The following is a 14,771-nucleotide window of genomic DNA, read 5'->3' as shown; positions in this document are numbered from 1 at the left end:
CTGCCCAAGACTCCAGTTTGCCTCTTGTGGGACACCACCGGCCCTTTGTGGTCAGAGGTAGGATGTCCAAGGGTCTTCCGGGCCTTCCCAAGAGCTGGAGTGAGGTGGTTCTCGCTGGCCGTCTCCACCTCCTGGTCCACGACAGGCTCCCCGCTCTTCCCTGCGCACTCAGCGCTTGCATTGCTCGCATGGCTGTGGGGATCATTTCACCAGAAAAGCGGAAACCGTCAGGCGAGGAGTGGGGCTCACAGCACCCGGATGCCGGACAGGTCACATTTCTTCTCTGTGTGCTCCACTGCGTTTCCTTGAATGCAAGTTTCCCTGTGCCTAGAAGATGGTGGGATATGGAGGCAGCATCCTCCCAGCCACAGAAATCACCTGAGCCTGACATCGCTGGTTTTCTGTCCTTCTGCTCTCCACCACCCTCAACCCCTGTCCAGAAAGGCTAGGTGGGAGTGAAGCCCGAGGCTGTTGCAGGGGAGAGGTGGGAAGGCAGCTCTGCGTGGGTGGTATGCGGGTGCCCAGATGCCCCCCCCCCCCGCCCCCCGTGAGCCACCCTCAGAGGCTACTGCTCTGGAGGAAATGGCAGGGGATGGTGTGGGCTGCGCGAGGCAGAGGTGGCCGGCAGGGCTCATTCAAAGCGTGAAGAGGGTCGAACCCCACAGAGATGCCAGAGAGGAGCGGTGGCCGAGCGGGGTGGCGGCTGAGGTGGTCAGGCAGGCCTGGAGCTGCGCCAGGAGCAGTGGGACACCGAACAGTCCCGGGACGCAGCCGAGACACTGGGGGTGGGGGGAGCCACGCGTCAGAGAGCCAGGCCTTGGGCTGGGTTGACATGTGTCTCAGAAAGGCTGAGAAGAGCGTTCTGTAGACTTTGTGAGTTGCTAGGTTTTGTACAGGAAACATGTCCACAGTTTGAACTAATTTGTACTTAAGTTTCCTCATAGGTAAGGGCCAGTTAGTGACAATGGACGTCTCCTTGGGGGTGTGCAATGGCTCCATCCTTGGTGCCAAACCAAAGACCTCCCCTCCGTGCGGGCAGATTCCAGCTCCACGTGGCTTTGCACTGGTGGTTGGCAAACTGTGGCCCATTGCCCTTCTTGTAAATGGGGTTTTATTAGAATACATCCCTGTTCACACATCTCTGTAGCATCTCTGGCTGTTTTCATGCTACGGTGGCCAAGCCGAGCAGGGGGACGGAGAGCCTAAGATCCTTATTATCGGGCTGTCCACAGAACAAGTTTACCAACTCCTGCTCTAAAACTGTGCTTTTGTCGTTGTGAACCTGTTACTCCTAAAGAGAGCAGAGCAGACCAAGTCATATTTCATGTGCAAAACACCTGTTGAAGACACAGGCCCACTTTTCAGATGCGGAAGTTGTGTTCGGTGTGTAATCAGCCGCGGTCCCAAGCACGTCTTCTACAGGTGACTGCCCGAGGTGCCATCTTCGCTGGTGTGGCGCAGGGAGCTGGGGAGGTCAAAGCCACCCGGAGAGGAAGTGCCCTCCATCCTCAGGATCAAGGAAGGAGCCCCTGCGGCAGCTGTTCTTGGGGCATAGGTACACTAGCATCTTCTAGGTAATTAGATATTGACACGAGCTATATTTCCGTGACTCGTGTTTGGGGGATATAAATCCCGTTTCAAACAGAGGTTGGAAAACTCCATCCAGAGACTGTTTTTCTCCAGAATGCATCTGTAGTTCATGGCCTGGCTGGGAGGAGGAGCTTGAGCAGCTCCAGCGGTGGCTTCATCTGCCCCCCCGTACCAGTCACTGGCAGGGGAGCAAATCCATCTTGAACTAAGCAGCAGGAACATCTTATTTCATTCTAGAGAAATTCGGTCAGACGCATCCATGTATTTTGGTGATCTGCATGGTTTATCGACATGCAGAGAGGTACAAAGTTCATCTAATGATCTTGCAGTTTCTTCAATCTAGATGCTACTCTATAAATTTTCTGCTCACTACATTCTGTGTCCGCTTTGGAACAGGCTGATGCATTGTGGTGTTGGCAAAGAAAACTGCACTTAAAATGTTAGGAAAACAGGAAGTTTAGGGTATTTTTCACAAGATCAGGTAAGATTTCAAAAAACCCCGAAATAATCATCATTTTCATCTTTAACTCTGAACAAGAATATGTACTGCTCATAGAAGTGTGGACAATTTTGGTCTAGAATCTAGGCTGCTAAGACCACTTGGTCCCAAGGTTCTGACCATTTTTGGGCCAGAAATCTTTTGGCACAAGAGCATCAAACAAGCCTCTGTCTCTGTCTCTCTCTCTCTCTCTCTCTTACTGTCAGCCCTCAAGTCTGGATGACAGAAGAGGCAGCCGTCCCCGGTCCATGGTCCGATCCTTCACGATGCCATCTTCATCCCGGCCTCTGTCAGTGGCCTCTGTGTCTTCCCTGTCATCGGACAGCACCCCTTCCAGGCCAGGCTCCGATGGGTGAGTCCGGCTCAGCAGCAGGGAGGGGGTTTAGAGGGTCCTGTGAGGAGCCGCCAGGACCCTGGGTTTGTTTGGTCACAACAGAGGATTTTTCTTAAAATCGAAACTGTCTTTGAAACGGAAACCCTCCAAGACTTTGCAACTCTAGTGCCCAGAATGACTTTCAGGGTCTTGTGAGTTTTTGAGAAAAAATTATTTGAGTAAGGTTTCCATCAGATTTTAAAACCTCCAGTGAGTGTTGGTTCAGTTCTGTTCTAGAAGTTCTAGACGGAGTGTAATACATTGCTTGCTGACTGTGTGTTTGTACTTTTCATCTCCTGCTCACTGCCTTGGTGTCACACCAGCACAGAACTGTCTCACACTGTCAGGCTTGAGGGCTGGCAAGGCCACCTTCTTTCTACAAGACTTCTCTGGAGACCCCGGTTTTGCTGCTGAGCACTCAACAGCACAAAGTGACCTTAGAGCGAAACAAGAAGCTAATAGACTAGTTAATTTTGGTGGAGCTCCCACTGTGTCTCTTGTGTTAACTTTGAGTGTTAAAAAATATCAGTAATTGTTTTGTGTCTTTGAGTAGCAAATATGTAAAGTTTGTTCTTATTAATAGAAAGGAAAATGTGTCATGTAGTTTAAATCCCAGAGACCAACTGCTAATTATTTTACTGTTGAGTTTGCACAGTGGTGTGTTTGTCCAACCCCCTTTGGTTTTCCGTCCATTGCCTTACCAAACCCACAGGCTCCTGGTCCCCGCCACACGCAGACACACGCTTCCAGAGCGCCCCAAGGAACAGCTCAGATCTAAGCGCCCTTTGTTACTGATGACCGGTGTGCCCAGTGGAGGATTGAGAACTAAACCCACATTTTTTTTTTCTTAACAGTAATATTTGTCAGTGTTTGCTACTTATAAAGCCAAATCCATATGGAAATTCTCATTTTAAAGGAATTTAAATCATGTGTGCTTGTCACTTAGAGCAAGATTGCTGAAGAAATATAATTCAACTTTTCCCCAGGAAAATCCCCAAGCTAGTTATGAAAAGGTTTTTACATTTCCAAGAACGTAGGGGTGAGGGTGGAAATTGATCTAGAGGTCTTAGATAGAGGTGTGGCGTATCACACGTGTGAATACACAACCTCCTTCTCCCAGGAGGCATTGTTTAACCTTGGACTGGGAGGCATCTTTATTAGACTCCAGATTTTTGTTCATTCTAGGGTTACCACCCTTAGCTGTGTAATTAACGTGGAGAAAATGAGACTTTGGTCCCAAATGGCACAGGTTACATGCAGAATAAAAGTTCATCTTGTCGGCAGGTGCTTCTCATAATGTGAAAAATTTTAAATGTAACCTGTCTTCCTCTTGGCTCTTTGTGTACTCATCGAGATGTTTATAGGGGTTCCCCCTGAGCTGAAAGTTGTCCATCGATCTTATTTTTTCCCCCTACGTTAATTGTCTCAAGTTATACAAAACCTAGAATAAAATCTTGAGGATTATTTTATTTTTATTGGCTATATTCCCCATGCTGTACTTCTCGTTCCTGTGCCTTATTTATTTTATAACTGGAAGTTTATAAAGTTTTCAAGATATTTTCATACCGTTATCCATGTTGGCTCTCCCTCCTAACTCCTTCCTGCTGCAGAGGATGTAACTCCAACCTTAGAACCGAGTCATCTCTTCTCTCTCCTGATTTGACTTACTAGGACAGAGACAGGATGGACCCCCCACCCTGCCAACCACCACCACCACCACCACCACAGCCCAGGCTTGTGTTAAAATAGCAAACTACAATTGCACGTAGATGTGCGTGCATAGTCAGCTTTAACACGTGCCTTAGAAGCTAATCCAAGATCCACTTACTCCGTAGACTAACCATTAACATGGTTTTATGCCAGCCAGTTGGAATCAGTAGGCACAAGAGCGGGTGGTGTCCTCCTTTTGTCTTGAGACTGGGGATGTCCAGCCCACAGGGATTAGGGCTTGTGGAGACTCCCCAGTAGGTGGCAGAGCCAATACCCGGGTCTTCCAGCTCAGTGCTCAGTGCTGAAAAACGCAGGGCCTCTTCAGGTACCTACGAGCTGGAATCGGCTTGCTTCTCATGGAGCCATCCAAAAGGCTTTCAAATTAAAGCAGCCGACGTATCTGTAATCTTGAGCTGGCTGTAGGAACTTGGTCAGAATCGGGATAACGGAAATTTCTTTGCATTAGCATCTGCCTATTTCTTCTTACTGCATTTGTGAATGTTCTAGTATGAATCTCTACAAGACGAGGCCGCCCCTTTTGAAACATACCCTAAATACCACCTCCCATCAGAAATCTGCGATAATCTCTTCTATGTCATCGTGTCCTATCCACTCAGACTTCACAACTCCCCCGCCCTCCTGTGCGTGTTCTGTTTCTTTCCGCTTGGTCTCTGTTTCTTTCCAGTTGGATCTTGTCCGGTTGCAAACAGAGTCTCTCTGTTACAGCTGGTTAATATGTATCTTAATTCCCCCTTGGCCTCTCTTTCTAGATCCTTCCTTTCCTGTAAGCCTGCGCAGTTCCCAGGCAGCATTTCAGATTCCCCGGGACCAGGCTCCCATTTATCTGCTGGGTGAGAAGCAACTGTTCTCCACTTAAGTCATGAGTGATTTAAAGAACCGTTTCTTCTAGGTTTGCTCTGGAGCCTCTCCTGCCAAAGAAAATGCACTCCAGGTCCCAGGACAAGCTAGACAAGGACGACCCAGAGAAGGAGAAGAGGGACAAGAAGAAGGAAAAAAGGAACAGCAAACATCAAGAGATGTTTGATAAGGAATTTAAACCCACTGACGTCTGCGGGCAGCAGTCTGAGGCTGTGATTCTTTCAGAGACGGTAATTCCTCAGGGAACCTTCTTCCCCACTCTGCCCTAGCTTCTGGGACCTACCTTTGCTCTGCATTTAGCCAATGGAGCTGTCAATTGGATGACACTGAATTTTCTATCCAACAGTCACTTTGCCAATCTGAGGTCTCCCCCGACCGTCCCCTGGTACCACCCAATGCCGTAGGGCGTCCGGAGGCTCAGAGTGGAGCTCCTCTCTTAGCACTCATCACCCGTCCCAAAGGGACCCCGCTGGTTCTAGCCGCTCGGCAGCAATGCAGGACTTGCTTCCAAGACACATCCTGACATCTCAGAAGATGAACAGGAACGCTTCTCTTGTCTGAAAACAGTCCTCCAGGCCGGCTGTGGCCTTTGCCTGTCCCCTTCCTGACCCGAAATCTCGAAGCCCCAGGTACTCGCCGAGTTAGAATCTGCTCGGCGGGAGTCCCAAAGCCCCTCCTGCTGGGATCTGCCCGCAGCACGCGGCTCCACGCTGGCCTCCCTGCCTCATCTGCCCCACATTTACTTCTCTGCCATGTTCCAGAAGGACTTTCTGGAGTTTCACCTGAACCCGTGCCGCACGCACTGGACCCCGGGGCTGCCGTTCCCCGGAGCGCACAGCGGTGCTGGAGGCTGAGGGTACAAAGGAGGCACGGGTGGCTCCTGTGGTGAACTTTATTCAGAAAGCGCTATTTGTGGGCTGGAAACGAAATCAAGGAAAGGCTCTCACAGGCTGTCAGCTTCAAAGGTTAAGTCAGGCCCAGAGCCGCCTCCCCCTAGAAGCGAGGGACCCTTGCCCGGACGGTGGCCAGGAACGTGCCCGTCCCAGGCAGGAGCCCCTGGCCTGTCCTGGCTGTGATTGAAGGGTTGCTTGACAGAAGGGCTCACGTGGGACCCCCTTTTAATAAGACATGTTTCTTGGCGCGTTTGTATCTCAAAGCCAGAGGGTACGACTCACCCACGTTGCGTGCCGTTCAGACAGGCAGGCGTGTGTTGCTTGGCTCTCTAGAGGCGGAAGGCAGATTCGGGGGCCACGACACGGCCTTCAAGAAGGCGAATGCCTTCTGAGGCCTTAGACACAGCTCTGACTGCACCCTGAGTGTGGCCAGGGGCGTCAGAGCACAGGAAGGGGACTGGCCAGGCGCTGGGCCTCCAGCAGCCGGAGGAAGAGGTCTCTGATGAACCCCCCAGTGTTCTCTGGCCACTACTCTGGACAGCTGGGGTGACAGTGACCTTGCTGACATAGCCAAGGTCACCGTCTCTCAAGCCCAGGAGAGAGATCTCAAGTCTCAGAACATCAGAACTGGGTGGGGGACTTAACAGAAGCACAAGAGATTTACCAGGGGCCAGACACACCGCATGTCCTTTCATGTATTTTCATTTAAGCTCCCTCTTAAGCTGTTAATACCAGGGGCCTGAGGGAAGGTGAACCCCATGGCAGAGCTCACGGTTAGTTGTGTGAAAGAGGTCGAAGGTCGGGCCAGGCACTTGGCCGTCCCACGGAGGTTTTGTCCCTCCCCACTGTGGCCCTGTTGGCTTGCGGGGACGCTGGCAGAGATGGGCCGAGTTCGGCCAAAGTGGGCCTGAAGTGCCCTCGGCAAGTGCACAGGAACGAACGCTGGCGACCGTCAGGCTCGGAGCACAGGACCCGGCCCCCCGGTCAGCTTCTGACAACTCTCAGCATAACTGCAGCCGCAGCGGCTCTGGGGACAGGCAGACTTCTGGCTGGGGGCAGACTCACTGTTCTCGGTCCAGCCCAGCTACCTGTCTCTCCCCAGAGGGCCTCGTCCTCCAGAGGACAGTGGTCAGCGATGTCTGCGAGGTGTTCCCTAGGCCATCCTCCGTGTGCCCGGGACAAGCCAGGGGTCGCGGGGCAGAGCAGGGGGGCAGGTTGGGGCAGGTTTGCCCAAGGGGAAGCAGCAGCGCCATGCCCCGGGGCAAGGCCAGCACCCACTGGTGGTCCCTGGGCCCGCCGGGGTGGCCTTAGCTTTTCGCCCCACGCCTGGTCCCCGAAGCTTCTGCTCGACAGAGGCTATACCTCTGTCCCTCCGGGGGGCTGGGCTCAGCTTCCTGCTTGATTTGGCATCATCAACAGTCTCATGACCTTCCGCTGAGACTCAGAGCCTGGGGCGGGACGGAGGGCCCTCCAGGGGAGATACGCCTTGCACCAGGAAAGCATCCTTCGGCTTCCTGAGTCATCAGAACGTGCCTCCTGGGATAGGACTGTTGCCAGTCCCCGCGCACCGTCGCCCTGTCCAGGCCTCCCCCGAGGCAATATTTGGCATACCTTGGCTCACAGAGGCATCGCCCTGATCTGTGCCCGCGCGTTCACCTGGAGTTCTCCCCATGTGCATGTGTCTGTGTCCAGATCCCCCCTTTCTATAAGGACACCGGTCCTCTCGGGTTAGGGCCCGCCCTAATGGCCTCCCCTGCCAAGGAGTGTATTTCCAGGTGAGGTCACACACGGTCACAGGTCCTGAGGGTGAGGACTTCGGCCTGTGAGTCATGGGGGACACAGCTCAGCCATGGCGGAACCTAACTGTGCTCTTTCCCGTGCTGTAGATAAGCCCCCTGCGGCCCCAGAGACCGAAGAGCCAGGTGCTCAGTGTCGCCGGAAGTGAACGACGTTTCTCCGTGTCTCCGTCGTCACCGCCCTCCCAGCCAGCACCCCCTGCGGTCACGCCAAGGGCCAAGCTCAGCTTCAGTTTGCAGTCAAGTGAGTGGAACGTTCTCCACGTTGGAATTGCTGACGTTGCTCTGTGACCCCCTCCTTGCCCTGACGCTGTGAAGTTAGGCTCGCCTCCTCACCTTGCCCCAGATGGCGTTTCCCCAAACACCCAGCGTACAGGGAGTCCCCCTTGGGCTTCGACAAACCGGTCTTCCCAAGTCCCCTGGTGGCAGGGGGTAGTGGGCTCCCCCTTGTGCCGAGAGAGGCTTGGGCGCGTGGACAGCCTCCCTCTTGGTGTCATAGGATGCGAACCACACGAGGCTCTTGGGCCTTCCTGTGTTCAGGAGGCACGTAAAGTGAAGAAGCATTTCCAGACTGTTCTGAAGAGCTAAGCACATAACTAATTTTTCTAGTGGTTCCCAATTTCTAGGGTTGCCGTGACCTATTACCATAAACCTATTTGCTTAAAACAATAGAGATTTATTCCCTCACCCTCGTGGAGGCGAGAGGCTCAGAGAGAGACTGTTCCATGCCTTGGTAGCTTCTGACAATCCTCGGTGTTCCTTGGCTTACAGATGTACCCCTTCAGTCTCTGCCTCTCTCTTCATGTGGCCTACCTCCTGAGTCCTCTCCTCTTCTTATAGAGACACTGCGATGTCTCTTGGCTTTAGGTCCCACCGTAAATCAAGGATGATTTCATCTTGAGATCCTTAACTCATTTCATCTGCAAAGAGCCTATGTTCCAATCAGGTCACAGTCTGGGGTTCTGGGTGGACATGTATTTTGGAGGGACATGATTCAACCCACTACCAGGGGCAGTCAGCTTTTCAGCACTAAATCCAGGCCTGCCAGAGAGGAGAGGTCTCGGCGGGAAGAAGGTGGCAGGGAGTGCGGGCCCACCTTCCTCCTCCGGAGGACCCACCCTCCTTCCTCTGCCCTGTGCAGAGGCTCTGGAAGGCACGGACCATTGTCATTTGCACCTGGTTTTCTTCTTGCTGGAAGGGGAGCGGTGGCCATTCTGGGGACCATCAGGTCGGGGGTTCGCACTGTGGCCGTGGAGGAGCCTAACTGAGGGAGCAGCTTCCCAGCCGCTGGGAAGGCGACGGTCTCTGGGTGTCGCATCCTCATATCCTTATGCTATTATCCCAGAATCTTTTTCTAAAAATATTTTATTGTTTCCTCTAAATATGGTCGGGATGATAAGAGAGTTTGGAAACGGATAGCGGTGATGGTTGCCCAACACTGTGAACGTAACCAGTGCCACCGATTTATACAATGAATTATGGTTAAAATGGTAAACTGTATGTTTCTGTGCGGTTTACCACAACACAGATAAGAAGGCGAGCGAGAAGTCACAAGGGTGTTCATTCCATCGGACTCGTTTTGTCTCGATGCTTGGACTCACTGCCGAGCCTTCCTGAGAAGCCCACAACTCCCCCAGGAGGCCTTTCCCCTAATGAAGGAGTTTTCATCCAGTGGGACCCATCAGTAAAAATGTCAATTTTCCTCTAATATAAAAGAAAAACAATTTTTTTCCCTACGAGCCTCCACGAGGGTTGAGAGGGTATCCTGTCTTAATGATTGTCCTTCCATTTGAAACTGGCTGTTTTTTCAGTTGGCTTTAAAAATCAGTTGCACTTCCCCCTTGGCTTCTTTAGAAGTAACAACCACAGTGCCCATGACTGCTAATAACTTCGTTTCGTACCATCGTGGGTCTCCCTGTCGAGAGAGGTTTGAAGGGTGGGTGACCGGCTGGCTGCCGCATCGTTAGCTTTCGCTTCGTGCAGCCCTCCTAGTAATGGCCGCAGGACGCTGGCTAAGGCTCTGAAAACACCTGGGTAGACAGTCCTTGTGACACCCCGCTGTTTAGATGCCACCAACACGCAGAGGCCCGGGAGGGGCTGATAGGGGCCCAGGCTTGACATGGCTATTTGTACAGTGGATCGACGCCTCCTTTAAACTCCTGTTTTAGATGTGTTTGTGGCACTTTGGTATTCTTGTTCTAGAACATGCCTTTAGGCGGGGATCCGACCCTTCACCTTCTCTACCCCTCCCAGCTCGCCTCTCTTCTCAGTCGACACGCGTTTCTCCCCCCACCACCCACCCTCCCACCCCCCCCCCCCCCCCATAGAGAAGGTGAAGCAGCCGCCTGGGCACTCAGTGGGGACGTTTGATTCTCAGTCGATCCGGTTTTCCAGGTTTGGAGCTGAACGGCATGAGCAGCGTGACTGGGATGGACACGGCCGAGGTCCCGCCCCCCCTGCCTCTCAAAGGCAGCATGGCGGATTATGGGAACTTGGTGGAAAACCAGGATTTGATCAGCTCGCCCACACCCCCGCCCCCTCCTCCTCACCAGAGGGTAAGTCAGCCGGGAACCCGAAACGTGGGTTTTTAAAAACGTTCCCTCCACAAAACGGAACTCCCTCCTTGCTGATGTTAGCGTGCTTGCTTTGGGCCAGCCCACGTTTGATTTTGACAAAAGAGGTCAAAGCGATAAGAATTCTGTCCGCGGGACCTTGGTTCTGTGGCATCCATCCCGCTCTGGAAACATTCCTTAAAGATCCAACCCATTCTTCTTCTGGTTCTCAAGGTTTTCTGTTCTCGGGTGGCCGCAGGCTGAGGTCAGGGTGCACGCTTTCCCCCCTAAAAACCAACATAAACCTGTGTGCTCGCTCGCTCTTTCTTTCTACGGGTACTTTTGCATGGAGTGTTCTGCAAGGTTATTACCTCCTCTTGTGAGCAGGGCAGAAGAGAGGGGCTTTATTTACAGTACACGTATTCGATTCTTCCTTTTATCTAAAAACACACACCAGCAGTGGGACTTCATCTTGGATGCTGAAGGGATGATTAACCTTCAGAGGCCACAGTGCCTTTCAGATCGGCCCTCTGTCCCCAGAGATGCCGTGATGGGGGACTGGCCCCAGAGACGGGGCCACGTTACCCCGTGATGGCTCTGCAGGAGGCTGGAATGGTTTGCTGCAACCACAGAAACGGGAGTCTGGCCTTTCTCGCCAACTTTTAACTCCAAGTCAGAAGGGAAGAGGCCCAGGGAGTCGAGTGAGAACATTGATTGGTTGGGCTGTTGTTTTTCCAACAGCTTAGTTAAGGGATCACACCTTTGTTTTCATACCTTTATATAATTGGAAAAGTGGGAATGTCCCCCGGGTCTCCCTCCACCAGTGAACTGAAAGTTCTGAACTTGGAAATATGATCAAATCTATTTTGTTACAGATCAATGCAGGGGCAACATTTTCTCATCTCCGGTGCTGTTGCTACATCATTCCAAGTGACTGATGCCACGTGCTGTTGGGTCAGGAAGGAACATGTGCGAGCCTTTGTGAATTCAGTTAGATTAATTACCCAAGTCTCGTTGCTGTGTGTTTCTTGTTTGATTTCCCCGCAGCACGAGCACGAGTTCCAGTGACACGCCGGTGGATTAGTGTGTCGTAATCCGCTGGAGGCGGTGGTGTTTCCAGGGTGCACCCCTCTGTGCAGGCCTGGGGGGCTATTGTAGGATAATGATCGCTCATCTGCCTCGGGGGGTGCTCCATACCTCTGCCACTGTCATTGATCGGCCTCGGGCTTGTGGTCAACCCTGTCTCTGGTTGTCACCACGTTAAGCTGTCATTTCTTTCCAAATGGCTCTTAGAAGCAGTCATCTGACCTATCATTCTGCTTCATCGCGCTAAACCCGCCATCTTCCTACCGGGCACGAAGGACGTCTGCAGCGTTGTGCCCGCATCTGACTGGGTCAGTCTGGCGTGCTCGGACCCACCACGGTGGCTTGCACATGTACGGAAGCAACCATTTTATCACATCTCGAAATAGGTGTTTGCTTTTGTCTGTTTTCAACTGTTCTTACCAACCTTGAGAAAACCCAGAGTCTATTCTACTTCATTTTTTATAATGTCTCAATGTCAGTGCCTCAGTTCAATGTTTCCCTCTTTATTCTCTTCTGTGTCTTAGTATTTCCTTGTCTGCGAATCGGGAGGAAATTTGGTCACCGGGGGAGAGACTGCTGTGTCACTGTTCTGTCCTTGAAACTTCTTTCCTCACGTTGCATTATGCGTGAGCCTCCCCCGAGAGGCTGCTACAAGATCCCCCCCTCGCTTAGGTGATAGTGTCCCGCAATCTCCCTCCGGTTCATTCTGCCTGTGGCCTGTCTGCTCATTTGTTCATCCATCCGTTCATTCGGTGCTTCATCTGTTCACCACGTTCATTCATTCATTCACTCACTCACTCATTCACTTACTTGTTGGACCCACGCATATTTACAGCGTCTCCTTTGGGGCGGGTGTCTGTGATGGCCGCGAGGGTGCTGCCGGCTGTCCTCAGTCACTCCCGCCCTGGCAGGGCCCTTAAGCAGGGGTCTTCCTGGCACCTTGGCAATTGTCAAATCATTTGTGGGACTCTAAGGGCAAATGATGGCCCATGGACCCAGTACAGCCTGCTGCCTTTTCTTTTTTTCTTGTCCAGAGAGACAGAGAGTGTGGGGCGGGGGGGGGGGGGGGGAGACAGAGGGAGAGGTGGAGAGAGAATCCCGGGCAGACTCCCCACTGAGCACAGAGCCCACCTCGGGCTCCATCTCGTGACCCTGAGATCGCGACCAGGGCCGAAATCAAGAAGTCAGACGCCTAACCGACTGAGCCACCCAGGCGCCCTGACCTGCTACCTTTTTTTATAAATAGTTTCATTGAGACACAGCTGTGCCCATTCTGTGTATCTTGTGTTTCCCTCATGAAGAGTTCAAACATCCCCTGCTGTTGCTCATCCCCCCTCAGTTTGCAGTTTTGGAAGAGACTGAATGGAAAACTGCCTTTAAATGAGTCCCTTGGATAGTGGCCACAGGTACCCAGCTGACCCTCTCTCATGCGGCTTTTCCAGTTCCAAGAGCAAAGGGGGGGCTTCTCGCCCACCGTTGGAGAGCCTGTCCAAGGTCCTGTTTGTGCCTGAACAGTTGAGGGACATCGTCAGGGGGCATGAGTCCAGGCCCGTGGATCCTCATCAAGGAGCGCTCAGCCGGGACAGCGCCAGGCCGCCGGGGTGGCCCTGGGTCTGCTCTGCCCCTCTACCCTGGCTCTTTACCGTTTAAACTGTCCAGGTCTGTAACGAGTCCATTTCCAGGGGCCCCGGGGATCCAAAGCACCGGGAATTAAAACCGCAGAGAGCAACGCCTTCCCTTCTCAGGGGGCCGCGCAGACGTCTGATGTGCTCTGTGGAAAGCAGCTGATCGGAGATGCCAGAAAGGCCTGTCGCCACCAGCTGCCCAGCCCCAGGTCACGCAGAGAGGGCCGGCCCCCCACCCCCCGGGGGTGCAGAGCATCTTTCCGTGGCTGCCCCGTGCCCGCCGCTCGGGCCCCCCCCCCCCCCCCCGCCGGAGCACCTCAGTAACCCGGCACCTGCCTTCCGTCTGTGTTTTCCAGCACGTACCGCCTCCGCTGCCCAGCAAAACACCACCTCCGCCCCCCCCAAAGACAGCGCGCAAGCAGACGTCGGTGGACTCGGGCATCGTGCAGTGAAGGCCGCAGGCCTGCATGGAGAACACGCTGCAGCCCTCCCTCTCCCTCTGTGTCTTCTCCTGTGTCTGCTCTTTCCCTCATGGGGCCTGGACACGCCGTGCAATTGCTTGTCCTGAAAAGGAGTTTCTTTCCAGCCGTGGCGTGAGTGGCCTTTCGCACCGGGGAGCAAGGTGGATGTGGGTCTGAAAGGTACTGTTGTGCTTCTCAAAATTGGGGGCTTCTGACTGTGTCCGTCTTGAGAGATCCTAAGTCTTGCCCAAAAGTCCTCCGTTTGTGCCAAATGACACTGAGCAAGGACCGCGGTTGACCGGGGTTTGGCTCAGTAGGAGAGGTGAGGCCGTCACCGCGAGACCGTGTAGTGAGCGAGTGCTCCTCTTCTCCCGACGCTGACCCCCAGCTTCCCCCCGAAGGGTGTTTTCTCAGCCCTCCCCCGGTGGGTGTGACATTGTGGTCAAGTGTGTCTTCAACCTGTATGGGGCAGTTAAGGTCAGGCCTTTCAGGGCAGTTCCTAATTTCCTTTGGTCTAATTTAAAATAGGATTATTTCTCAGCTACTGAACAGTTACTAATTTATGGAAGTGGAGACACCATTAGAAATACTGGATCAAGTGGGAAAGTAAATCCACGTATAGGACGATCCATTTTCTTTCTTTTTAAAAAGAGAAGGCCCATAGCACAGAGATGGCTTTAACTGGGTGAGTTCTTTCTGTCCTCATTCTGTACAGAAGTTTGTATATATGATGGTTCTTAGAACTTAAGTTTTAATGTTTTTGGTCCTTCCGTTTATTGTAATAGGCGTCTGCAAATGATTCTCCATATGTGTTCTTAATTTTTAACTGCTGGAAGTGTAAAAAAAACACAAATTACGTTTTGTTGATTTTTTTTTTTTCCTAAGCTCCGAAGTCCTGACAATGTTGGTGGACGATGATTAAAAAAACAAAACAACTAACTTTGTATAACCTAATATTTTTATTCTGCCATCTATATTTTTTTATCCACTATAATCATGATACTCTTCTAGTAGGCTCAAAAGTTATGCATTGACAACAAAAAATAAAAAGCCATTTAAAAAGACTCAGTGTCTGAATATTACCGTTTTTATCCCTTGACCTAAAAAAATGTGTTTGTAAATGCCACTGTTGCTCTTTTTCTTTCTTAAAGAGCTTTGTGACCCGCTTTTCTGTATGTGTGCATCTTCCTTAATCGCCCCTTGTCTCTCCCTTGGGGCCCGGATCGACAGCACCTGTGTCCCTCTGCGTCTGCATGTCTTTACAGAAAGAGCAGAGCAGAGCCTAGCTTGCCGCCACTTAACTCCCC

At 52.3% G+C, this 14,771-nt stretch overlaps 1 protein-coding gene across 3 annotated transcripts in view; it reads left to right on the top strand.

The window, feature by feature from the left end:
* Positions 1 to 14,511, top strand: part of DOCK1 (dedicator of cytokinesis 1) — a 493,587-nt gene extending 479,076 nt beyond the window's left edge. For all 3 annotated transcript variants that reach the window (XM_028119986.2, XM_028119987.2, XM_028119985.2), the window contains 5 exons: positions 2,296 to 2,441; positions 5,083 to 5,281; positions 7,831 to 7,984; positions 10,135 to 10,295; positions 13,360 to 14,511. In XM_028119986.2, coding sequence (XP_027975787.1) covers positions 2,296 to 2,441; positions 5,083 to 5,281; positions 7,831 to 7,984; positions 10,135 to 10,295; positions 13,360 to 13,455 — 756 coding nt within the window. In that variant the 3' untranslated portion in view covers positions 13,456 to 14,511. The remainder of the gene's footprint in view (positions 1 to 2,295; positions 2,442 to 5,082; positions 5,282 to 7,830; positions 7,985 to 10,134; positions 10,296 to 13,359) is intronic.
* Positions 14,512 to 14,771: the final 260 nt, after the last annotated feature.

This window comes from Eumetopias jubatus, unplaced genomic scaffold (genome assembly GCF_037043125.1).
Source record: "Eumetopias jubatus isolate StellerSeaLion01/CBP00866 unplaced genomic scaffold, mEumJub1_p1.0 scaffold_17, whole genome shotgun sequence".
Lineage (NCBI taxonomy): Eukaryota > Metazoa > Chordata > Mammalia > Carnivora > Otariidae > Eumetopias > Eumetopias jubatus.
This window is presented reverse-complemented; position numbering and strand designations above follow the sequence as displayed.